General features: G+C 50.4%; 1 protein-coding gene across 1 annotated transcript in view; it reads left to right on the top strand.

Moving 5' to 3' along the window:
* igf1ra (insulin-like growth factor 1a receptor) overlaps nucleotides 1-24,219 on the top strand; it is a 185,485-nt gene extending 161,266 nt beyond the window's left edge. The window contains exons 13-21 of the mRNA XM_080216101.1: nucleotides 1,313-1,475; nucleotides 4,323-4,428; nucleotides 5,859-5,929; nucleotides 6,846-7,075; nucleotides 10,234-10,344; nucleotides 11,922-12,081; nucleotides 15,676-15,805; nucleotides 18,204-18,338; nucleotides 23,737-24,219. Coding sequence (XP_080072227.1) covers nucleotides 1,313-1,475; nucleotides 4,323-4,428; nucleotides 5,859-5,929; nucleotides 6,846-7,075; nucleotides 10,234-10,344; nucleotides 11,922-12,081; nucleotides 15,676-15,805; nucleotides 18,204-18,338; nucleotides 23,737-24,100 — 1,470 coding nt within the window. The 3' untranslated portion in view covers nucleotides 24,101-24,219. The remainder of the gene's footprint in view (nucleotides 1-1,312; nucleotides 1,476-4,322; nucleotides 4,429-5,858; nucleotides 5,930-6,845; nucleotides 7,076-10,233; nucleotides 10,345-11,921; nucleotides 12,082-15,675; nucleotides 15,806-18,203; nucleotides 18,339-23,736) is intronic.
* Nucleotides 24,220-26,623: the final 2,404 nt, after the last annotated feature.

Raw genomic sequence — 26,623 nt, 5'->3', positions numbered from 1 at the left:
TCATAGAATCCCCACAGTGCATAGGAGGCATTCGACCCATCGAGCCTGCACTGACCACAATCCCACCCAGGCCCTATCCCTATAACCCCACATATTTACCCTGCTAGTCCCTCTACTTCTAGGGTCAATTTAGCACGGCCAATCCACCCAACCTGCACATCTCTGGATGGTGGAAGGAAACCAGAGCACCTGGAGGAAACCCACGCAGACACAGGGAGAACATGCAGACTCCATACAGACAGCGACCCAAGGCCGGAATCGAACCCGTATCCCTGGTGTTGTGAGGCAGCAGTGCTAACCACTGCACCACCATGCAATAAACCAACTTGAACTTAAAGACTAGTCTGGATTGATCCTTCCACCACAATCGCTGACTGTGAGTGATGAGAGGACAACCTCCAGTAATGATGAGATGTTGATGGTTCCCCTTGAGATTTCCCAGTGGCGGACAGTGCGAGCTTCCTGTATAACTGGCTTGTCATCTGATTAACTTTGTGTTTCAGTCCCGAGTTGGCTGTAGCTAGATACTGCGCCCAGTCCATCGGTCAAACCAGCCTCCCGTCCATTGACTCTGTCTACACTTCCTGCTGCCTCGGAAAAGCAGCCAATATGATTAAGGACCCCGGACATTCTCTCTTCCACCTTCTTTCTTCGGAAAAAGATACAAAAGTCTGAGGTCACGTACCAACCGACTCAAGAACAGCTTCTTCCCTGCTGCCATCAGACTTTTGAATGGACCTACCTCACATTAAGTTGATCTTCCTCTACACCCCAGCTGTAACACTATATTCTGCACCCTCTCCTTCTCTATGTACGGAATGAACAAAGAAAGCTTTGGAGAACAGGGCAGCACGGTAGCACAGTGGTTAGCTCTGCTGCTTCACAGTTCCAGGGACCCGGGTTCGATTCCCGGCTTGGGTCACTGTCTGTGCGGAGTCTGCACATTCTCCTCGTGTCAGCGTGGGTTTCCTCCAGGTACTCTGGTTTCCTCCCACAGTCCAAAGATGTGTGGGTTAGGTTAATTGGCCATGCTAAAATTGCCCTTAGTATCCTGAGATGCGTGGATTAGTGGGTAAATATGTAGGGATACAGGGATAGGGCCTGGGTGGGATTATGGTCGGTGCAGACTCGATGGGCTGAATGGCCCCCTCCTGCGCTGTAGGGTTTCTATGATCTATCATGCTTTGTCTGTATAGCGTGCAAGGCATAGTATACTTTTCACTGTATGTTAATACATGTGACAGTAATAAATTGAATCAGATCCTATCACTGGGTTTTGTCTCTGATTTTATCTATCTTTGGACTATTTCAGGTGCTGCAAGAATGTGTTTCCAGGCAGCAGTATAAGCTGTGCAATGGCGGCTGTAAACTGGACAGACTGAGCCCTGGGAATTACACCGCTGAGGTCCGAGCCACCTCGCTGTCTGGCAATGGCTCATGGACTGATCCAGTGATGTTCTACATAAAGGCAAAACGTAAGTGACAGGCAGGAGGCTGACCTGTGACGTTAATAAAGAAACTTAAAACTTTCCACCATAAAAGAGATCCCATTCCAGTCGCAGCTCCCCACCTTGATCCAGTCACACACAACACTTCAGTTGGAGCAAATTGCTTTCTGAAGTTCCGTTGCTGCTGCCGTGGGGGGAAGGGAGGGGGCGGAGTGAGGGGGCATGTGGGGGGAGGGGTGGGTAAGAGGGGTGAGGGGCATGCGGGAAGAGGGAGTAGGGAAAGGGTCAGGGAGGGGGGTTGAGGAAGGGGGTTCAAAGGTATTTGGGAAGACTGGGTGGGGAGGGGGGTTGAGGAAGGGGGTGAGGGGCATGCGGGAAGACGGGGTGAGGAAGGGGGTGAGGGGCATGCGGGAAGACGGGGTGAGGAAGGGGGTGAGGGGCATGCGGGAAGACGGGGTGGGGAGGGGGGTGAGGGGCATGCGGGAAGACGGGGTGGGGAGGGGGGTGAGGGGCATGCGGGAAGACGGGGTGAGGGGCATGCGGGAAGACGGGGTGGGGAGGGGGGTGAGAGGCATGCGGGAAGAGGAGGCGGGGAAGACGGAGGGGGAAAGGGCCAGGAAGGGAGTTGGGGAGGGGGGTTGAGGAGGGGGTGGAGAGGGGCCTGCGGAAAGCGGGGTAGGGAAATGGATGGGGGGAAAGGGTCAGGAAGGAGGGGGTAGGGAGGGGGGGTTGAGAAAGGGAGGGTGAGGGGCATGTAGGAAGAAGGGGAAAGGGTTAAGAAGGGGGGTGAGGTGTGAGAGGAAGGGGGGGCAGCGAGAAAGAAAGGGGGGTTGTGGTGGTCCAGACTTCTGATAGTTTTCCGGGCATGGGTATTAAAGCTGATACAAGCTGGGTGGGTAAACACAGCGTTAAAGGCAGATCAACCCAAATGGAGTGACAGAATGAGCTCAATGGGCAGAATGACCTTTCCTTGATAGGAGGTGAATGTGGAGCTTTCTGTAGGTAGTGTGTGTGAGAGGCCAGGGCACTGCGGTTTCCCCGCTGATGTTCTCCATCGTAGCGAGCTGTGTGTTTAATAATCACTCTGGCAATTGCAGCAATTTCTCTCTGGACTCCCAGGGTTGTTTTGCTGTTGGTTAGCCCCTTTATAAAGGTGCTGTGGATTAAACACAGTCTGGAGGGCCGCAGGTCTGAAACCCAGGCTGTGCAAAATGGATGGGCCCACACAGGGCTGCGGTTGATGCTACATCTAACCTCCTGGCATGGGGCAGTAGGGAGTCAACTAGGCACCCCCCCACCCTGATCGCTACCTGCACCCATTTCCTTGGATGATGGTCGCCAGTCGCCTGGCATTATTAGAAACTCTCTACTGGAATGTAGTTTGTTTTGCCTCTTTAGTTTGCCTCATGGTGCCAGGGGCCCGGGTTTGATTCCTGGCTCGGGTCACTGTCTGTGTGCAGTCTGCGCATTCTCCTCGTGTCTGTGTGGGTTTCCTCTGGGTGCTCCGGTTTCCTCCCACAGTCCAAAAGACTGCTGGTTAGGGTGCGCTGGTTGTTCCAAATTCTCCCTCAGTGTACCCAAACAGGTGCTGGAGTGTGGCAACTAGGGGATTTTCACAGCAACTTCATCGCAGTGTTAATGTAAACCTACTTGTGACACTAATAAATACATTTTAAGCTTGTAACTGCGGTGGGGGGGTGGAATGTAACAGTACAATGTGTTGGTACTTGAGTGTGCTGTACATTTGGGGTGAGGGGGGGCTGGAAAGTGACAGCCAAATCACATGGTATATTCCACAGAGCATTACGGACAAGTTACTACAGAGGTAAACGGTGTGTGGGAGCAGAGAACATGATCCTCATACCCAGAAATCAGTGCAGGAGGGGGCCATTCAGCCCATCGAGCCTGCACTGACTACAATCCCACCCAGGGCCTATGCCCACAACCCTATGTGTTTACCCTGCTAATCCCCCTGACACTAAGAGGCAACCCAGCGTGGCCAATCCACCCAACCTGCACATCTTTGGAGTGTGAGAGGAAAAGGTAGCACCTGGAGGAAACCCACGCAGACATGGGGAGAATGTGCAGTCTCCACACAGACGGGAATTGAACCGGGGTTGCGAGCACTGTGTGAGGCAGCAGCACTAACCGCTGTGCCACCGAACCAACGCAGAGCCACTGACCATTCAGTGGGGCTGTGACACTAATCCTGTCTCCAGGAATGTTAAGCTGCGTTTATAAAATTAATGTACAGGAAGCCATTAAGAGGCTTTCCCCCCTCGGTTACGCACTGTGGTCACAGGAAGTGAAATTAAAATTCGACAGTGAATGATCTGAGGGACTTGAACATTTTGCATCAGCGCATTAAGCATCTATTGTCTCGGGCTCCATTTAATTCCTATAATCAAATTATCTCTCAAACCAGGTTTTGGTTGCCATCGTGTCACAGCTGGGCCAATACATTGATGAACACCTTTGGGTGCCACTTTGTGGGGCAGGTGCTGTTCCTAGAACATTCTAGGAGATCTGGTGGAAGGCGGGAAGCCCCCACGATTAGGGCGAGTGAGGCAAATGGCCGAAATTGAAATGGAGGGTGATGGAAGCCCTTGGATTGTGGGAGGATAGGAATGTCGAGGATAGAGGGAGGAGATTCCGCGGGTTCCAGATCCCGGGAATGAGTGAGCTGGAGTGGAAGATGTCGGGATGAGGTCTGGAATTCAGTTGCGGGAACAGGATCTGTGTATTGAAGGTTGAAACATGGCCGGTCCATAGCTGAGTATCAAAGACCATCTCCATCCTGCTGTTGGAGAGAAGAAAAGAATTATGAGGTCATGACACAAACCTTGATATTTTGCCTTGAATTTGTCTCCACAGCCCCTGGACCTGATAATCTCATGCAGCTGGTCATTGCGTTGCCCATTGCAGTGATGTTGGTGTTGGTTAGTCTGGTGTTGACACTATACTTCTTCAATAAGAAGAGGTAAGGCTCATTTTATTAACTTACCTCATGCTGTGGAGATGCCGGTGTTGGACTGGGGTAAACACAGTGAGAAGTCTCACAACACCAGGTTAAAGTCCAGGAGGTTTATTATGGAATCACGAGCTTTCGGAGCACTGCTCCACTCACCTGATGAAGGAACGGCGCTCGGAAAGCTCGTGATTCCAAATAAACCTGTTGGACTTTAACCTGCTGTTGTGAGACTTCTTACAGATGGTTAATTGTTATTTGACTCTGTTCTAAATCGGTCAGTGTTGCAGTCGTACCACGTGTCTGCTGCTGCTTCATTCCCTCCCCGTTGCCACCCTCCCGCCTCCCTACCTTGCTACCCTACACGGTGGCACAGTGGGTTAGCTCTGCTACCTCTCAGTGCCAGGGACCCGGGTTCGATTCCCAGTTTGGGTCACTGTCTGAATCATAGAGGTATGCAGCATGTTAACAGGCCCTTCGGCCCAACTTGTCCATGCCGCCCTTTTTTTTTAAAACCCCTACGCTACTCCCAATTGCCCGCATTTGGCCCAAATCCCTCTATACCCATCTTACCGATGTAACTATCTAACTGCTTTTTAAAGGACAAAATTGTATCCACCTCTACTACTACTTGTGGCAGCTTGTTCCAGACACCACCCTCTGTGTGAACAAATTGCCCCTCTGGACCATTTTGTATCTCTCCCCTCTCACCTTAAACCTGTGCCCTCTAGTTTTAGACTCCCTTACCTTTGGGAAAAGGTAGTGTGTTCTGTGTTGAACTTGTCCCCATGTCTGCGTGGGTTTCCTCTGGGTTTTCTAGTTTCCTCCCACAGTCCAAAGATGTGCAGGTTAAGTGGATTGGCCATGATAAATTACCCCTTAGCGTCAGAGTAAATATGTGGGGTGATGGGGATAGGGCCATGAAGTGGGAAAACTCAGACAAGGCTGGATAAACTGGAACATTTTTCTCTGGAGTGTAGGAGGCTGAGGGATGATCTTATAGAGGTCTATAAAATAATCAGGGCACAGATCAGCTAGATAGTCCATATCTTTTCCCAAAGGTCGGGGAGTCTAAAACCAGAGGGCACAGGTTTAAGGTGAGAGGGGAGAGACACAAAAGGGTCCCCAGGGACAAATTTTTCACACAGAGGGTGGTGAGTGTCTGGAACGAGCTGCCGGAGGTAGTAGTAGAGATGGGTACAATTTTGACTTTTAAAAAACAGTTAGACAGTTAGATGGATAAGATGGGTATACAGGGATATGGGCCAAATGCGGGCAACTGTGACTAGCTTAATGGTTTTAAAAAAGGGATAAGTTGGGCCGAAGGGCCTGTTTCCATGCTATAAACCTCTGACTGTAATCTTTCAGGCTGGAACTTTGAGAGGTTGTGCTCTTGGCTGAGGTTTTATCTTTACTAATGCCTCTCTCTCTGTCTCGTACAGAAACAGTGACAGACTTCCAAACGGAGTGCTGTATGCGTCTGTGAATCCCGAGTACTTCAGCGCTGCTGACAGTAAGTATCGATCCAGATTCTCTCTGCCTGCCATATCCGGGGGGGGAGGTAGGAGTGTGAGAGAGGGACACAGTGCGACGAGGGGACATCTGATGGAAGGTTGTTAACCCGCACCAGTAGTGTTCCTCTCTGCACAGTTCTGTCTGAGCATTATCCAGTTTTTACATCAGGTTTCCAGCATCTGCACATATTGCTTCCGTATGTTAGCCCCTGAGTCTGTCCCTGCGTTTTGATCTCACATCCCCTCTATCCTGTGATCCGATAGGCAGCATGGTAACACATTAAAGTGATTTGATTTATTGTTGTCACACGTGTTGGGATACAGTGAAAAGTATTGTTTCTTGCGTGCTATACAGGCAAAGCATACCATTCGCAGAGTACATGCAGTGCACACTGGTTAGCACTTCAGCATCACAGCACCAGGGACCCAGGTTTGATTCCTGGCTTGGGTCTCTGTCTTTGTGGAGTCTGCACATTCTCCCCATGTCTGCGTGGGTTTCTTCCAGTTTCCTCCTAAAGTGTGAAAGACGTGCTGGTTAAGGGTGCATTGACCAGGCTAAATTCTCCCTCAGTGTACCCGAACAGACGCCGGAGTGTGGCAGCTAGGGAATTTTCAGAGTGTCTTCATTGCAGTGTTAATGTAAGCCTTATTTGTGATATTAATAAATAAACTTTAACTTTAAAAGTGTGCAGGGCAATGAGAAGAAAGCAGGGTAGTGGATTAAATGGATTCGTGCTTTTATAAATTTGGTATGGTCGCAGTGGACAAAGAGGTCCCTCTCTGCATTATGAGACTCTAAGATTAATTAGTGCCATGATTATGTTGCTTATCCCAATTCCCATTGCCCCCACCCTCTCCCCAACCACCCGGAGCTTTGTCTTATCCTTGTTTTCATTGCGGTGTTATTCGTTCCAGTGTACGTCCCGGATGAGTGGGAGGTCCCACGTGAGAAGATCACCATGAGCCGGGAGCTGGGCCAGGGCTCCTTCGGGATGGTATACGAGGGGGTGGCCAAGGGTGTGGTGAAGGGGGATCCGGAGACCAGAGTGGCCATCAAGACTGTCAATGAGTCGGCCACGATGCGTGAGCGCATCGAATTCCTCAACGAGGCGTCGGTGATGAAGGAGTTCAACTGCCATCACGTGGTACGTGTAATGTGGGAGATCCTGATTTCCAGGGAGCTAGTGTAGCGCTTTGAGGAGACGACGGCCCAGTGATATTATTGCTCGACTATTAATCCAGGAACTCAGCTAATGTTCTGGGGACCTGGGGTTCGAATCCCGCCACGGCAGATGGTGGAATTTGAATTCAATAAAAAACATCTGGAATTACGAACCTACTGGTGACCATGAAACCATTGTCGGAAAAACCTATCTGGGTCACCAATGTCCCTTTAGGGAAGGAAATCTGCTGTCCTTACCCGGTCTGGCCTACATGTGACTCCAGAGCCACAGCAATGTGGTTGACTCTCAACTGCCCTCTGAAATAGCCAAGTGAGACATTTGTCGTTGAAGGCAACAGTTCACCACCACCTTCCAATTTCCCTGGCATGTAATCATATTAAAGGCTAGGTAAGGGGATGGCCTAGTGGTATTGTCGCTAGATTATCAATCCAGAAACTCAGCTAATGTTCTGGGGACCTGAGTTCGAATCCTGCCACGGCAGATGGTGGAATGTGAATTCAATAAAAAAAATCTGGATGACCGTGAAACCATTGTTGGAAAAACCCATCTGGTCCCCTTTAAGGAACGAAATCTGCTGTCTTGATTTGATTTGATTTATTATTGTCACATGTATTAGCAAACAATGAAAAGTAGTGTTTCTTCCACACTATACAGACAAAGCATACCGTTCGTAGAGAAGGTAAGGAGAGAGTGTAGAATGTAGTGTTACATTCCTTACCCGGCCTGGCCTACATGTAACTCCAGAGCCACAGCAATGTAGTTGACTCTCAACTGCCCTCTAAGAGCAACTAGGGATGGGCAATAGATGCTGGCCAGCCAGTGACACCCATGAAATTAAAAAACCCCTGCCTGATTCTAGGTAATTAACTTTGGAGGCAGAGGACTTCAAACTCGGATTACGTCAGGAGAAAGGATTTTGATCTGAATAACACTGAAATGTAAGATCCTCGGGGTTTGACAGAGTGGGTGATGAGAGGATGGTAACCCCTTATGGGGGTATCTAAAGCGAGGTGAGACAGTTTCAGAATGAGGGGGTCTCTCATTAAAGATGGAGATGAGGAGGAATTTCTTCTGACAGTTTCCAGGGAGTAGTGGAGGCTGGATCACTGATCTTGGGTCATGTATTCAACTGTAGGGTGTATTCATTCCTCTGAATAGACGAAGGTGGCACTGGAACAAGGAATTCCTTTTATCGAATAGAACTTAAAATTAAATCATTACAAAGCAAACAGAAAAGTGAAGAACTGGAGCGAGAAAGAGAGACTGGCTTTTTCTCAAAAGTCCTGTACTATGGATGGCACGGTGGCGCAGTGAGTTAGTACTGCTGCCTCACAGTTCCAGAGAGCTGGATTCAATTCCCAGTTGGGTCGCTGTCTGTGTGGAGTTTGCACATTCTCCCCGTGTGGGTGTGGGTTTCCTCCGGGTGCTCCTGTTTCCTCCCACAGTCTGAAAGACATGCTGGTTAGGGTGCATTGGCCGTGCTAAATTCTCCCTCAGTGTACCCGAACAGGCGCCGGAATGTGGCAACTAGGGGATTTTCATGGTAGCTTCATTGCAGAGTTAATGTAAGCCTACTTGTGTCATTAATAAATAAACTTTTAACTTTCTGATCCAAGCTCCAAACAGCCTGAGCAGCTCTCGAAAACAGACTGCCAGCTAAATGCACAGTTCCACAATATATCCATCCTTATCTCGAGGCCTCGCAGATGTTGTTTACGAGAAGTTTTGTTTGGCTTAGAAAAGTGCCTGTTTTTGCTTGCATTGTACTTTCAAAAAAATGCAGCCAATTTTCCAGCGAACCCAGCTGAGTTTTAAAATGTGGTCAGGTTCAGGCTGCTTTAAGCTTAGCATTTCAATGTAATCTCGTAGGCAGCAATGTCTGAAAATGAAGTTTTTTGCATAAATGCAGCAAATCATACAGGTGTTCAACACGAGATTGGACAGATTGGTGACTGGCAAGTGGGTCAAGGGTTACGAGGGACGGGTAAGAAAGTGGAGTGAAGGTCACTCTCAGATCGACCATGATTGACTAGCAGAGAGTACTTGAAGGGCCGAATGGCCTACATATTTCTTCGAACCTATAAAGTACGAAGAACAAGAACAAAGAAAATTACAGCGCAGGAACAGGCCCTTCGGCCCTCCAAGCCTGCACCGACCATGCTGCCCGACTGAAATAAAACCCCCTACCCTCTTTTGGGGGACCATATCCCTCTATTCCCATCCTATTCATGTATTTGTCAACACGCCTCTTAAAACTCACTATCGCATCTGCTTCCACTACCTCCCCCGGCAGCGAGTTCCAGGCACCCACCACCCCCTGTGTAAAATAACTTGCTTCATACATCTCCTTTAAACCTTGCCCCTCGCACCTTAAACCTATGTCCCTCAGTAATTGACTCTTCCACCCTGGGGAAAAGCTTCTGACTATCCACTCTGTCCATGCCTGTCATAATCCTGTAGACTTCTATCAGGTCTCCCCTTAACCTCCATTGTTCCAGTGAGAACAAACCAAGTTTCTCCAACCTCTCCTCATAGCTAATGCCCTCCATACCAGGCAACCTCCTGGTAAATCTTTTCTGTACCCTCTCCAAAGCCTCCACATCTTCCTGGTAGCGTGCCGACCAGAATTGAACACTATATTCCAAGTGCAGCCTAAGTTCTGTAAAGCTGCAACATGACTTGCCAATTTTTAAACTCAATACCCCAGCTGACGAAGGCAAGCTGTGTGCCGCCTTCTCCACCTGCATTGCCACTTTCAGTGACCTGCGTATCTGTACGCCCAGATCCCTCTGCCTATCAATACTCGAAATGGGTTCTGCCATTTATTGTATATCTCCCATCTGTATTAGCCCTTCCAAAATGCATTACCTTTGTCCAGATTAAACTCTATCTGCCATCTCTCCACCCAGTTGTTTAACAACTTGAGTTGTTCAATCCCTAAAAGACTCTGGTCCCAAAAGACCCTGAAATAACCTACTGTATAGGAGATGTGTGGAGATGTGATGAGGCAGAATAAGAGAAATAATAATGAGAATGATTTAGATGTGTGTGCCAGTTAAACACAGCTGGAAAATGCTGCACAGTTTATTGATTGTTGGCTGGTTCTCTCGGTACTGTAGGTACGTCTGCTTGGGGTAGTATCCCAGGGACAGCCGACCTTGGTCATCATGGAACTGATGACTCGCGGGGACTTGAAGAGCTACCTGAGGTCACTGCGGCCAGACTCGGAGGTGAGCGCTGTTTCCAGCACTGTGGCAGATCGCTCGGGAGTTAGCGGCAAGCGTTCCTCCATTGCTTTACCGGGGTGGGGTGGGGGGGAGGTTAAAAGCAGAATTGTGCCAAAGCGTTTGTGAACATAAAGATTGGCCTCGCGTCTGGAAGCTGAGAGCTTGAATCTGGTTCAAGAAGCCCCCACTGAGACAAATCCAGATTTAATGGTGTTTATTTTCTTTGGTGAAATGTTTGTTCCTGTGCCAGATATTTCTTGTTTACTGGTGTTTTTGTGACGCCAAAACCAGCAGTTGTTGCCCCTGGGAGGTGGTTGGTGGGGGGAGGGGAGCACCTCCTGTGGTGCTGCCGTCCGTGTGGTGAAATTGGTTCCGCAATTCTGCATAGGGAGCTTTCCTGTCTTCTGACCTGGTATGTGTCTGTTCATGGGTGTGTGCCTGGGGCGGGGGGGAAGAGTAGGCTGGCTGTGTGTCCATGTCTTGGGGAGAAGGGAGATTGTGTCTCTGCAATGGGGGGATGGTGAGCCCACATTCCGATCAGGCGTGGTCTCATTGAATGTCGGAGCAGACTCGGGGAACCATTGGACATGAGCAGAATTAGGCCATTGGGCCCATCGAGTCTGCCCTGCTGCTCAATGAGATGATGACTGATCAGAGACAGACGGTCTCCTCCTGGTTGGTTCGGTTGTCCGCTCGCCCTCGAGCGAGCAAGCGTGCTGCTGAGAGCGAGCGTACATCGACTCTGCCGAGCTGACCCTGACCAGTGGAGGTTGGGAGAGAAAAAAACCAAGGATTCATCAGAACAAATTTTTGAGATTCGGCAGATCTGGTTGGAGGAAGGGTCTGGTCTAGCCAGATGCATGGGGACCTGGGGTGGTTAACTCTGGATTTAATAGAAGGATAGCAAGGGAGAAAATGCTGAAAAATCTCAGCAGCATCTGTAAGGAGAGAAAACAGCTGACGTTTCAAGTCCAGCTGACCCTTTGTCAAAGCCAAAAGGCAGAGAAAGTGGGAGATATTTATACCACAGGGGGAGGGAATGGGAGATGAGTCATAGCCACAGAATCCAGGGGAAAAGATTGCAAATAGCTGTCCATAGAGAGAAAAAAGAGTGTGAATGGCCAAACGCAAAGAAGCTGGAGATGAAGATGTTGAGGGATTGCGGGGGGGGGGCGGGTAGTGGGATAGAGATAGAATGTAGAAAAGGGGAAGCGGGGGTGGAGAAGAGGTAAGGTCAGGGAAGGGGGGGTGAAGTGGTGGGAAAGAGTTGAGGGGTGGGGCAGGGAGAAGAAAAGTGAAGAAAGACCATAAAGAAATAAAAGGTGGAGAACAGTAAAAACAAAAGTTAAATAAAATAGAACGAAAACGAAGAGGCTGAGGTGGGATGGAGCAGATGCTTTAACCCTCTGGGGGTGCAGAGGAGATTCGCCAGGATGCTGCCTGGGACGGAACATTTGTGTTATGAGGAGAGGTTGGGTAGGTTTGGGCTGGTTTCAGATTCCGGCATCCATAGTAATTTGCCTTTTTAAGAGAAGGATAGATTTAACCCTGAGTGCTTTATGTTGTGGATCTCCCAACAGAACAACCCAGGCAAGGGACCACCCACGTTGAAGAAGATGACACAGATGGCAGGCGAGATCGCAGACGGCATGTCTTACCTCAACGCAAATAAATTTGTACACCGTGATCTAGCAGCTCGCAACTGTATGGTGGCAGAGGACTATACTGTAAAAATTGGAGGTAGGTTTTCCCCGAATAGCAGAGGGGTCACGATGGAATTGTACGGAACTTTGGTGAGGCCACAGCTGGAGTACTGAGTGCATTTTGGTCGCCATGTTATAGCCATGATGTGGAGATGCCGGCGTTGGACTGGGGTGGGCACAGTAAGAAGCCTCACAACACCAGGTTAAAGTCCAACAGGTTTATTGGGTAGCACGAGCTTTCAGAGCGCTGCTCCTTCATCAGGTGAGTGACTCAGCTGATGAAGCATAGCTCGAAAAGCTCATGCTATCCAATAAACATGTTGGACTTTAAGCTGGTGTTGTGAGGCTTCTTACTGTGCCACGTCATAGGAAGGACATGAACGCGCTGGAGGGGATGCAGAGGAGATCCACCAGGATGCTGCCTGGGATGGAACGTTTCAGTTATGAAGAGAGGTTGGATAAGCTGTTGATATTCTGAGGGGGGGGGGGGGCGACCTGATTGAGGGGCAGAGTGGATCGGGAGCAGCTGTTCCCCTAAGTTGAAGGGTCAATTGCGAGGGCACACAAGTTAAAAGTGAGGGGGTGGGAGGTTGAGGGAGATTTGAGAAAACTTTTTTTTACCCAGAGGGTGGTGAGGGTCTGGAACGTGCTGCCTGGGAGGGTGGTGGAGGCGGGATGCCTCACATCCTTTACAAAAGTACCTGAATGAGCACTTGGCACACCATAACATTCAGGGCTCTGGATCAATTGCTGGCAAGTGGGATTAGGTGGGCAGGTCAGGGCCTTTCATGGGTCGGGGCAGACTCGATGGGCTGAAGGGCCTCTTCTGCACTGAGAGATTCTGTGATTCTATGAAATTAGAATAATCTAACCTTTCCTCAAGCCAACATCAGCCTTGAGCAGAAGATGCAAAGTTTTTTAAAGTTTATTTATTAGTGTCACAAGTAGGCTTACATTAACACTGCAATGAAGTTACTGTGAAAATCCCCTAGTCGCCACATGCGGATGCACTGAGGGAGAATTTAGCACGGCCAATGCACCCTAACCAGCACGGTCTTTCGGACTGTGGGAGGAAACCGGAGCACCCGGAGGAAACCCACACAGACACGGGGAGAATGTGCAGACTCCACACAGTGACCGAAGCTGGGAATTGAACCCAGGTCCCTGAGGCAGCAGTGCTAACCACTGTGCCACCCAAACAGTGGAGTTTGTGTGAGCGTGTTGTACAGTAATACTGGGTGGTGTCAGCAGTGCTTCAGATGGTGGTGCCTTAGCCCAAGACTCAGAAAGCTGGGGGTTCAAATCCCGACCCAGAGACCTGAGCACAGAGTGAGGGCCGACCCTTTCAGATCCGTGCTCGAGGGGGAGTGCAGCGGTGTCGGAGGGTGCTTTCTTTCAGAAGAGTCACACCCTGGGTGGGATTTCATTCGACCCGAGACCAGAAAATCCCACCTGGGGTCAACTCCGTTGTCCGCCTCTCGCCTGCTCCGGTTCCCTGGCAGGTGGGCTGGTAGAATTCCGGTGCCCGTCTTTCCCTCCTGGTTGAACATTGGGTGAGGGCAGAATCAGAGTTCACTGTTTACCCACCTCACAGTTACAGGCAGCCGATACTGACCACTCACTAGGCACAGGAGGAATGGGCAGTTAACTGGGTGGCAATCTGTGCCTGATTTTGATTTCATTTATTATTGTCACACGTATTAACATAAGGTAAAAAGTATTGTTTCTTGCGCACTATACAGACAAAGCATACCGTTCATAGAGGAGAGGGTGCAGAATGTAGTGTTACAGTCATAGCTAGGGTGCAGAGAAAGATCAACTTAATGCGAGGTAGGTCCATTCAAAAGTCTGATGGCAGCAGGGAAGAAACTGTTCTTGAGTCAGTTGGTACGTGACTTCATCTTTGTATCTTTTTCCTGACGGAAGAAGGTGGAAGGGAGAATGTCCGGGGTTTGTGAGGTGGTTCTGCTGGCTGCTTTTCTGAGGCAGTGGGAAGTGTAGACGGAATCAATGGATGGGAGGCTGGTTTGCGTGATGGATTGGGCTACATTCAAAACCGTTTTGTAGATCCTTGTGGTCTTGGGCAGAGCAGGAGCCCATACCAAGCTGTGATACAACCAGAAAGAATGCTTTCTATGGTGTGTCTGTAAAAGTTGGTGAGAGTCGTAGCTGATATGCCAAATTTCCTAAGTCTTCTGAGAAAGTAGAGGTGTTGGTGGGCTTTCTTAACTATAGTGTCAGCATGGGAGGACCAGGACAGGTTGTCGTTGATAAAACATGAAACTCTCAACCATTTCTACTTCATCCCCATTGATGTAGACAGGGACATGTGCTCCTTTACGCTTCCTGAAGTCGATGACTATCTCCATTTTGTTGACATTGAGGGAGAGATTATTGTTGCCGCACTAGTTCACCAGACTCTCTATCTCATTCCTGTACTCAGTTTCGTCATTGTTTGAGATCCGACCCACTGTGGTGGTGTCATCAGCAAACTTGAAAATAGAATTGGAGGGGAATTTGGCCGCACAGTGACAGGTGTATAAGGAGTTAGTAGGGGGCTGAGAACACAGCCTTGTGGGGCACTGGTGTTGAGGATGATCGTGGAGGTGTTGTTGTTCCTATCCTTACTGATTGTGGTCTGTGAGTTAGGAAGTTCAGGATCCAGTCGCAGAGGGAGGAGCCGAGGCCCTGGCCATGGAGTTTGGCGATGAGTTTTGTAGGAATAATGGTATTGAAGGCTGAGCTATAATCAGTAAATAGGAGTCTGATATAGGGGACCTTGTTGTCTAGGTGTTCCAGGGTTGAGTGCAGGGCCAGGGAGATGGTGTCTGCTGTGGACCTGTTGCGGCGATAGGCAAACTGTAGTGGATCCAGGTAGTCCCGGAGGCTGGAATTGATTCGTGCCGTGACTAACTTTTGGTAGCACGTCATAATGATGGATGTCAGAGCCACCGGACGATAGTCATTAAGACACCATGCTTGGTTTTAGGAAGCGGGATGATGGTCCTCGTCTTGAAGCAGATAAGGACCCTCCGATTGGTGCAAAGAGAGGTTGAAGGTGTCTGCGAGTATTCCCACCAGCTGATCCGGGCAGGATCTGAGCGCTCAACAAGGGTGGCACAGTGGGTTAGCACCACTGTCTCACAGCGCCAGGGACCCGGGTTCAATTCAAGCCTCAGGTCACTGTCTGTGCGGAGTCTGCACGTTCTCCCCGTGTCTGCGTGGGTTTCCTCCGGGTGCTCCGCTTTCCTCTCACGTGCAAGTTAGGTGGATTGGCCGTGCTAAACTGCCCCTTAGTGTCCCAAGATGTGTAAATTAGATGGATTAGCCATGGGAAATGTGTGGGATTACGGGGATAGGGTGGGAGAGAGGGTTAAAATACCAATATCAGAGAATTAGTGCAGACTCGGTGGGCTGAATGGCCTCCTACATATTCGGAATTCAATGTGACACTGAGCAGATCAGATCCGGCAGCTTGAGAGCCGCGGTGATCACCAGCTGATATTTTCCTGAACCTCCATTCGTTCTCTGAAAGAATTAAACTTCTCGAAGCGTTCACTCTTCCGGGCTCAAGTTTGTTCCAGCGAAAAGCCGTGACCCCGTTAACCAAATGTCTGCCCTTCTCCCGCAGATTTTGGGATGACGCGGGACATCTACGAGACGGATTATTACCGGAAAGGAGGGAAGGGGCTGCTCCCTGTGCGCTGGATGTCTCCTGAATCGCTGAAGGATGGTGTCTTCACCACGCACTCCGATGTCTGGTACGCGGGTCTCCTTATTTTCCCGTGACCTTCGAACTCTGAACTTGCTGCATTGCCACAAAGCAAGGACTCTTGTTGCTGCCTGGTTTTGAAAAATGCCCAAACTATTCCTTGGAGCAGAAATATGCATTCTGAACAGACCTATTGCAGGAATCACAAATCACAAAGAAAATTCCAGCACAGGAACAGGCCCTTCGGCCCCTCCAAGCCCTGCACTGACCATGCTGCCCAACTGAACTAAAACCCCCTACCCTTCTGGGGACCATATCCCTCTATTTCCATCCTATTCATGTATCTGTCAAGACGCCCTTTAAAACTCACTATCATATCCGCTTCCACTACCTACCCTGGCAGCGAGTTCCAGGCACCCATCACCCTCTGGGTAAAAAAAAAGCCCACCTCATATATCTCCTTTAAACCTTGCCCCTCGCACCCGTGCCCCTTAGTAATTGACTTTTCCACCCTGGGAGAAAGTTTCTGACTATCCACTCTGTCCGTGCCCCTCACAATTTTGTAGACTTCTATCAGATCACCACTCAACCTCCGTCGCTCCAGTGAGAGCAAACCGAGCTCCTCCAAGGTAAGGAATCAGTCGCCACCATACAGGAGTAGGTTGTAGGTTTCCCAACCCTGCCTGAATGGAATCGTAAGACTGAAAGACGTAGGAGCAGAATTAGGCCACTCGGCCCATCGAGTCTGCTCCGCCATTCAATCATGGCTGATGTTTTTCACATGCCCCCATTCTCCTGCCTTTTCCCCATAACCCCTGACCCCCTTATTAATCAAGAACCTATCTATCTCTGTCTTAAAGACACTCAATGACCTGGCCTCCACAGCCTTCTGCGGCAAAGAGTTCCACAGATTCCCCACTCTCTGGCTGAAGAAATTCCTCCTCATCTCTGTTTTAAAGGATCGTCCCTTTAGCCTGAGGTTGTGCCCTGTGGTTCTAGTTTTTCCTACTGGTGGAAACATCTTCTCCACGTCCACTCTATCCAGGGCCTCGCAGTATCCTATAAGTTTCAGTAAGATTCCCCCCCATCCTTCTCAACTCCAATGAGTACAGACCCAGAGTCCTCCAGCGTTCCTCCGGCCTTGCCTGCTCCTGTAGCCTCAGCCCAGGCTGGGTAACGACCGCCATTCTTGAAAATTTGATGCCCTCCTGCTTGTCTGCTCGTGGCAGGCTGTGGTTCGGTGACTCTGTGGCTGGGAGGGGACCCGGGGCTTTAAACCGGCTCCCCAGAGACTGACCTTTGTCTGTAACAGCCGTGTACTGCGGCATTCGATCACGTGTTAGATATCCTGACATCTTAATTAGTGGGGCTTCCTGCAAGCTATGAGCGAAGGAATAATTTATCCTTTCTTATTGCTCAAGCTGGCAGCTTTTTAAACGTTTGAAGAGATTCAAATAACCTTGTTAAAATCTGCTTTGTGAGCCTGCCTGTCTCTCTCAGCTGCCTTTTTGCCCAGTGGGGATTGGATCAGTCTGCATACAAAGACTTTTTTTTCAAACTTAAAAACCTCTGTGGTGGGGGGATAAAAGAACTGTAGCTCATATTCCACCCTCTCTCCCTCCCTCCCTCCATCCTCCTCCGATTTCCCGTGGGCACTGACTCGTTCCTGGGATACTGTTCCACCAAAGCCCACAGCTCACACCGGACTGTGCAAGATAGTAGCTACTTGGCTACGTGCTGCATTGCAGACCAGACTAGACCTGCCCTGCTTTCGCCTGCCCTGATGCACCATAGCAACGTGACAGCACAGAAGGAGGCCATTGGGCCCATCCTGTCCATGCCAGTCCATCGACTGGACAGCGAGGCTAAGGATGTGAATCGACTGAGCAGAGTGACCATCCACTGATAGCGCGGCACAGTGGGTTAGCATTGCTGCCTCACAGCGCCAGGGACTTGGGTTCAATTCCCGACTTGGGTCACTGTCCGTGTGGAGTTTGCACGTTTTCCCTGTGTCTGCGTGGGTTTCCTCCGGGTGCTCCAGTTTCTTCCCACAGTCCAAAGATGTGTAGGTTAGGTGGATTGGCCGTGACAAATTGTCCCTTAGTGTCCGAAGATGTTCAGGTTAGATGGATTGGCCATGGCAAATCTACAAGCATAGGCTGAAGGGCCTTGTGGGATTCCCTTTTGGAGAGTCAGTGCAGACCCGATGGGCTGAATGGCCCACTCTCTACTCTGCAAGGATCCTTTATTGAGGCAACTGCAGCGCTGAGGGACTAAGGGGCTGATGGAACATTCATGGAGTGATTAAAAATCCAGTGACGCTCAGGGTGGCAAACACCCCTGAGGTTTGTGCCCAGCGGAGGTGGGGTTGTTGCTGTGTGGGGGAGATGGAGTGTGTGAAGCAAGTCTTTGCGAGACTGCAGTGAACCGTGTGTCTTTGTTTGCAGGTCGTTCGGAGTGGTTCTCTGGGAGATTGCCACCTTGGCAGAGCAGCCGTACCAGGGCATGTCCAACGAGCAGGTGCTGCGGTTTGTGATGGAGGGAGGCCTGCTGGAGAGACCAGAGTCGTGTCCAGACAGCCTGTAAGTGACACACGGCCACTCGGGTGCGGGCGGGGGGCGGTGGCTTCGGGAAGGCTGGGGCTTTATGGGGACCTGGCTGTTGTGAGGATCGGTGCGCTGGGCTCCAGGTAACGGGGTCCTCACAAAACTGAGGGAACACCCGCTGCAGTTACTGAAACCATTGTACCCCCTCCCCTCCTCGCTCTGGGGGCCCCCCCAGCCAGTGAGTGGGTGCTGATACAGGATGGCAGAATCTCGTTCCTGTACGTTTCCACATTAAAAAGTCTGACAACACCAGGTTTTAGGTTTCCGTCAGGTGAACGTCACCTGACGAAGGCACTAACCCGAAAGCTTGTGCGTTTACTATCAAATAAATCGGTTGGACTAAAACCTGGTGTTGTCAGACTTTTTACTGTGATTACCCCAGTCCAACGCCAGCACATCCACATCATGACTACTATTGTTTCCACATTGCCAGATGCAGTTGTCTTGGGGAAATTATTGGAGTTTAATTTGGTAATTTGGCAGCCTGACTCAAAGCAGCAAATTGTCTTCCTGACTGTACAGAATAAATCAGCCTTTACAATCACTTAATCTGCAGCCTTTTAAAGTTAAATTGCCAATTCATCAAATATTTCGTTCCAGATTGTGATAAAACAGATGCACTTTTATGCTGGGTTTTCCTTTTGCTCACGCGCCCTTTCTCTCCCCCATCTCGCTCTACTCCTGTCTCCCTCCCCACCATCTCTCTCCCCCTCTGCCCCCCCCGTCTCTCTCTCTCTCTCCCCCCCTCCCCCTGTCTCTCTCTCTCTCTCTCTCCCCCTCCCCCCCCCCGTGTCTCTCTCTCTCCCCCCTCCCCCCATCTCTCTCTCTCTCTTTCTTCCCCCTTCCGTTTCTCTCTCTCTCTCCCCCCCCACCATGTCTCTCTCTCTCTCTCCCCTTCCCCCGTATCTCTCTCTCCCCCCCCCCGCGTCTCTCTCTCTCTCTCTCTCCCCCTCCCCCGTCTCTCTCTCTCTCCCCCTCCCCCATCTCTCTCTCTCTCTCTCCCCCCCGTCTCTCTCTCTCTTTTTCCCCCCTCCGTGTCTCTCTCTCCCCCTCCCCGTCTCTCTCTCTCTCTACCCCTTCCCCCCCGTCTCCCTCTCTCTCTCCCCCCCCCCCGTCTCTCTCTCTCTCTCTCTGTCTCTACCCCCCTCCCCATGTCTCTCTCTCTCCCCCTCCCCCGTCTCTCTCTCTCCTCCCCTTCCCCCCATCTCTCTCTCTCCTCCCCTACCTCCAGTGGTTAGCACTGCTGCCTCACAGCGCCAGGGACCCGGGTTCGATTCCTGCGCTTGGGTCACTGTCTGTGCAGAGTCTGCACGTTCTCCTCGTATCTGCGTGGGTTTCCTCTGGGTGCTCCGGTTACTTCCTGTAGTCTGAAAGATGTGCAGGTTACAGGGATAGGCCGCGCTAAATTGTTTTTTTTTTGGTAAAGATTATTTATTTATTAGTCACAAGTATTGGTTTACATTAACACTGCAATGAAGCTACTGTGAAAATCCTCTAGTCGCCACACTCCGGCACCTGTTCAGGTACATTGAGGAAGAATTTAGCACGGTCAGTGCACCCTAACCAGCACGTCTTTCAGACGTTACACCTTGGCGCCCCAAGTTGTTTAGGTTGGGGAGATTAGCAGGGGGTAAATGCATGGGGTTAGGACCAGGGTGGATGGGCCAAACAACCTCCTCCTGCACTGTAGGGATTCTATGATTAAAAGTCACTTCCCGGTCAACGGGAGGGCGAGTTTCAAATGACAGGGGCCGTGTGTTGTGCTGGGTGTAAACTGTCCACTTGACATGTGATTTGCAATCATACATACCTTCCCTTAATGAGCCTACTGAGAGTTCCTGTTGACATTAACCTCAAGTGGAGCTGAGATTGATTTCAGGCCGTGGGGAATGGTCCACAGCACCGAGCCAGCACAGCGAAGCCCAGAGACAGAGAGCACTCCGTACTGCCCGCGTTTCTGCTATCAGAATTGGATTTACCCCCCGCAATGGTGTTTCCTCTCCCTTCCACCCCCCCTTTGTCCCCCCCGCCCCCCTACAAGGCCTTGGCTCACCATATGAGCGGCACAGAGGGTTAGCACTGCTGCCTCAGGGACCCGGGTTTAATTCCCAGCTTGGGTCACTGTCAGTGTGGAGAGTGCACATTGTCCCCATGTCTGCGTGGGTTTCCTCCAGGTGCTCTGGTTTCCTCCCACAGTCCAAAGATGTGCAGGTTAGGTGGATTGGCCATACTAAATTATCCCTTAGTGTCAGGGAGACAGCTAGAGTAAATACACGGGGTTATGGGAGTAGGGCCTGGGTGGGATTGTGGTCGGTGCAGACTCGATGGGCCGAACGGCCTCCTTCTGCACTGCAGGGTTCTATGGATCATTTCAGAGGGCAGTTGAGAGTCAACCACATTGCTGTGGTTCTGGAGTCATGTGTAGGCCAGACCGGGTAAGGACGGCAGATTTCCTTCCCTGAAGGGGAGCCAGGTGGGTTTTTCCGACAGTTGAAGATTTGAACCCACATTCCTGGAGTTGGGGTCTCTGGATACAAGTCTAGTAATCTCACCACGACACCAAATTGTCCAAATTCATCACCAAATTGGCAACACTGTGTTCCTGCTCCACGGAAGTGCAGAAGGAGGCCATTCGGTCCATTGAGTCTGCACCGACCACAAACCCACCCGGGTCCTATCCCTGTAACCCCCATGTATTTACCCTGCTAATCCCCTTGACGCTAAGGGACAATTTAGCATGGCCAATCCACCCAACCCACACATCTGGCGATATTAATGTTTATTTATTAGCGTCACAAGTACCACCTTGCTGTTTATGGGATCTTGCTGTGCATAAATTGGCTGCCACGATTCCTACATTACGATGGCGTCCACCTTATTTTAAATGTTTTTCAAGTTTGTTTATTAGTCACAAGTTGGCTTATATTAACATGGCAATGAAGTTACTGTGAAAATCCCCTGGTTGCCACACTCTGGCGCCTGTTCAGGTACACCGAGGGAGAATTTAGCGCGGCCAGCGCATCCGAACTAGCACATCTTTCAGACTGTGGGAGGAAACCGGAGCACCCGGAGGAAACCCATGCAGTCACAGGGAGAATGTGCAAACTCCACACAGACAGTGACCCAAGCTGGGAATTGAACCCAGGACCCTGGCACTGTGAGGATGCTGACCGCTGTGCCACTGTGAGGGCATTACAAGCAGTAAAATAAACATCCCTACAGTGGAGGAGGGGGAATGGGGTCCACTGCAAATCTCCCACCTAACTCTAAGTTGCGCCGTTGCCTTGCATGCAAATCCACGTACCCAGTGAGTCAACGTCTTTCGGACCATGGGACTCCAAATGCGGGTTAGGGGGATTGGCCATGAAGAATTGCCCTTTAACGTCAGGGGGAGTAGCTAGCTACGTGGGGTTATGGGAATAGGGTCTGGATGGGATTGTTGTCAGTGCAGACTCGATGGGCCAAATGGCCTCCATCTGCACTGTAGGGCTCCTATGAAACAGGAGTACCCAGAGGACACCCATGCAGACATGAGGAGAATGTGCAAACTCCAGAAGGACGGTGACCCGAGGCTGGGAATCGAACCCGGGTCCCTGGCACTGTGAGGCCAAGATGTGGAGATGCCGGTGTTGGACTGGGGTGGGCATAGTAAGAAGTCTCTCAACACCAGGTTGAAGTCCAACGGGTTTATTTGGTAGCACAAGCTTTTGGAGTGCCGCTCCTTCATCTGGCATTAGTGACCTGATGAAGGGGCAGTGCTCCGAAAGCTTGGTGCTACCAGATAAACCTGTTGGACTTTAACCTGGTGTTGAGAGACTTCTTACCGTGCTGTGAGGCAGCAGTGCTCACCACTGTGCCATCGCAAAGGACAAGCTGCTGTTAGCGTTTGCCCGGGTGACTCTAGTGAGTTGAAATTAAATCCGTTTTCCCATAGTTGGGAGCATTATAAATATATTTACTTGCCTGCTCGCCATACACGGACATTGATAACAAGATGCTAACCAGCTCCTAGTATGGTCTGTGGCTGCGAGTCCCTCACGTCGTGTGGGGAGGATAGGGCTGGGGGTGGCTATCACATGCTGTGGTTCGCCCTGATGTCAGACCCTCGGGCAGTCACATTTGGCGTTTCTGTGGTTTTGTGCTGAAGCCACAGAGCCCTAAGCCAGGGGCTAGGCATGTGACAGAGAGACAGCTGCTTTGTCTATTTTGTTTCACATCAGCAGCTGAGGGTGAGACAGTGAGCGAGCTCTGAGCCAAGCAGTGGATTTTATGTACTGCAAAGCGTAGTTTGTACTTTCAGTGGGAGCTTTCTGTAAGATATCCTTTCCTCCCTCACCCTTATTCCCTACCCCTACACCCCCACCAATCCCCCAGTGCTCCTTCCAGGCCTCGTTGCATTATCGCTGGACTGTTAATCCAGAAACTCAGCTAATGTTCTGGGGGATCTGGGTTTGAATCAGTAAAGCACCTTATAATTTGGGGCAGCGCACTGGTTAGCACTGCTGCCTCGCAGCTCCAGGGATCCGGGTTCGATTCCCGGCTCGGGTCACTAGCTGTGTGGAGTCTGCACGTTCTTCCCGTGTCTGCGTGGGTTTCCTCCGGGTGCTCCGGTTTCCTCCCACAGTCCAAAAGATGTTTGGTTTAGGTGGATTCACCGTGCTAAATTGCCCCTTAGTATCAGGGGGACTAGCTGGGGTAAATGCGTGGGATTGTGAAGATCGGGTCTGGGTAGGATTGTGGTTGGTGCAGACTCGATGGGCTGACTTGTGCACTGTGTAATTCTATGACACAGTAAGAAATCTCACAACACCAGGTTAAAGTCCAACAGGTTTATTTGGTAACAAAAGCCACTAGCTTTCGGAGCGCTGCTCCTTCGTCTGGTAAATGGGAGTTCTGTTCGCAAACAGGGCATATAAAGACACAAACTCAATTTACAAAATAATGGTTGGAATGCGAGTCTTTACAGGTAATCAAGCCTTAAAGTTACAGACAATGTGAGTGGAGAGAGGGTTAAGCTCAGGCTAAAGAGATGTGTATTGCACCAACCATTATTTTGTAAATTGAGTTTGTGTCTTTATATGCCCTGCTTGTGATCAGAAGTCCCACTCACCTGATGAAGGAGCAGCGCTCCGAAAGCTAGTGGCTTGTGCTACTAACTAAATGTTGGACTTTAACCTGGTGTTGTGAGACTTCTTACTGTGTTCACCCCAGTCCAATGCCGGCATCTCCACATTATAATTCTATGACAGTCAGGCTTGCTGTTGTCCATCAGCTCGAGTTATGTTCCTTAGTTGTTGTTTGGTTGTTATACTTGGCTGTTCCTTCCCTCTCTTCCTTCCCTAACTCCTCTGTCTCTTTCCCCTCCCTGTGTCAGGTACGAGTTGATGCGGATGTGTTGGCAATACAACCCCAAGATGCGGCCAGCGTTCATGGAGATAATCCAGAGCATCAAGGGCGACCTGGAGCCCTCGTTCAAGGAGGTGGCCTTCTTCTACAGCGAGGACTGCAAGGTCCGGGATGTCGAGGAGTTTGAGATGGAGGCGGACAACATGGAGAGCATCCCCCTCGACCCCTCCTCCGCCCTCCAGCACACTGACAAACACTCAGGACACAAGGTGGAAAATGGGCCAGGCGTAGTCCTGCGGGGCAGCTTTGATGAGCGGCAGCCCTACACCCACATGAACGGGGGCAGGAAGAACGAGAAGGTGCTGCCGCTGCCCCAGTCAACAGCCTGCTGATTTTCCCACATCCAACTTCCCTCCCCTCCCCGCCCCCCCCACCACCACAGCCCCAAACCCCTTCCCCACCCTCCCCAGAACCGAGACAAACTAACACATGCACCCCACACACAGGCACACACCCCACACACACGCACACACCCCACACACACACACACACACACACACACACACACACACACACAGAAGCTTACATATCTCAGTAAATCTCAAACTGCCATTGCTGCACAGTGGAAAGGATTTATTTCAACCACCACACTAATTTTTCATATGCAAACCCTTTTTTTTCCTGGGAAGAAAAATAATTGACAGCACATGCGAGGGAGAGAGAAGACACAGGGCCCAGTTGAACTTGTGATATAAGACTCTCGGTCCCAGATCTGTCACTAGTTGGTAGTCTAAACATACGTGAAACCCAACGAAAGGAACACTTCTTAACAGAGACACTGCCCGTGTGCTCTCCCCTCTAATCCCTGAAGCTATCAACTACAGATCTTTGTCGAGATGCTATGGATATAGACATATCCTTTATATATTTTTTAACCGATCGGGTTCTGTTCCCTGTTTCCGGGGAGCCTGCAGTGCACTCTCTGCCGAGGCTATCGAGTGTTGTACTTACCTCGCACTGCTGCCAAATTTTGCCAAATTCTTAAGAGGAGATAAGTTTTATTACCGACGTGTTTCAACTTGCAGAAGGACAAGGGGGTGGGGAGGGAGGGAGGGGTGGGGTGGGGTAGGGTAGGGTGGGGTGGGGTGGGGGGGTGGGCGGCATGTTGGTTGTTTTTTTTTAAAAACAAAAACAACACAAGAAGAAGCAGCAGGTGTTTTACGAAGAGAGACGGGGATGCACGCGTGTGCGATTCCGCGTGCTTCCTGGACCAATCTGTCGCATCGTTCTCCACTGGGATTAACGCGAACAGTGGAACGCAGTTGGACGGACAAGAAATCGAAACGGCGAGGGGGCCGCAGCGCGGTGAGCGGGGGGGGTGGGAGGGGGTGGTGTGGTAAACGTTCCTGTGGATGGGGCCCCATTCACTAACTGGCGACGAGGCCAGTTACATGCGAAGGACCCCCCCACCCGTCTCTTAGATGCGCGTGCGTGCCGGGGAAGGGAGAGAAACACAGCAAAGCAAGAAGATAGACAATAAAGGAGCAGTTAAGTGCTAAGTATTTTCTGACATGTTTGGTTACGTTAGACTTCTAGCGAATGGGTCTTGCAGTTCTATGTTTGACCACAGATCCTTTGGATAGTCATTGTTTCACTTTTATAACTTTTATGGTTTATTATTCATCTGTCTTTTGAAAGAAAGAAAGCTGCTATAATGTTTTTTTCTTAACTCCGTGGGGATGAAATTTTACCTTCAGGTCTACTGCCTTGTTCCCATCCCTCACCTTTCCCTCCCCCCCTTCCCCACTCCTCACCCCCCCCTCCCCCCACTCTCTTCCCCGCTCCTTGCCCCCCTCCGCCCCCCCCGCTCCTTGCCCCCATCTTCTCACACACACACCCCCCCCCTTCCATTTTATCCCCTCAGTCCCCCCCCTCCTTCTCAGAACACTTTGTACAAACACTTAAACCCACTTTCCTCTCGGTGGCAGGGTCGTTGTGCCGCCTCCGCCTTTTTTCCTTTTTTTTATATATATAAAAGAGTTTCAGAAAACCGCAGGATGTTCCTTTTTACGTTTTGTTACTCGTGTCACCCTGACTCAGCGCATGAACGGAAACCGTTTTCTTCTCTCCCTCCCTGCCACACCCCCCCGCAAACCTCCCCAATGATTAACACACAGCCGAGTTTGGTTCTTTTGAGAACTTTGTCTGAATCAGTACAGGGAGTGAAATAAATATACTCAGGTCAAACAGTTTAATTACTTAGTACATGTCTTTCCTCGGTGTTTCCATGTTCATTTCTGTGCATACGTAGAAATTGTTTTCTTACCCTCAGCCCCCTCCCTGAAAATGACCTAGGCTTTTTTTTTAAACTAAACCGGGATAGTTATCCCGACGGCGCAACTTAGATTACACAATCCTTTTGTTTTATTCTTGACTGCATATCTTTCCTGTCCAATTTCTTAATCTATCCCCTCTTTTCTCTCTCTCTCTCTCCCCCCCCCCATCCTCCCACCTCCACCCACCCTCGATTAGTAGCAGGATGTGAGGCTCCACTAGGCCGGAGAGGTGGCCATTTTGTGGTGGCCACAGTTACCTTTCCAGCTCTGTCACCCAATCCGGCATGGCGGAGTTCTTGTGTGTGTGTGTGTGTGTGTGTGTGTGTGTGTGTGTGTGTGTTTTTTTTAAGGGTTGTACGATTTAAAGCGATCGCTTCGTGCTAATGGCGGCCTAATCAGGAGCAACGGCCGTTAGTGACTATATCAGCTTGCCAAAATCGATAGTGCACTGATAACAATCAACCCCAAAAAAATGCTGGGGAGAAAAAAAACCGCCAGGCCTCACCAGAACCCAAATGTTTTAAGAGGCAGCGGAGTCTAAAAGGTGGCCTTTCAGGGGATGAAGACGTGGCAGTTTGG

The sequence above is a fragment of the Carcharhinus amblyrhynchos genome, chromosome 32 (assembly GCF_965287045.1).
Source record: "Carcharhinus amblyrhynchos chromosome 32, sCarAmb.v2.hapA, whole genome shotgun sequence".
Lineage (NCBI taxonomy): Eukaryota > Metazoa > Chordata > Chondrichthyes > Carcharhiniformes > Carcharhinidae > Carcharhinus > Carcharhinus amblyrhynchos.
This window is presented reverse-complemented; position numbering and strand designations above follow the sequence as displayed.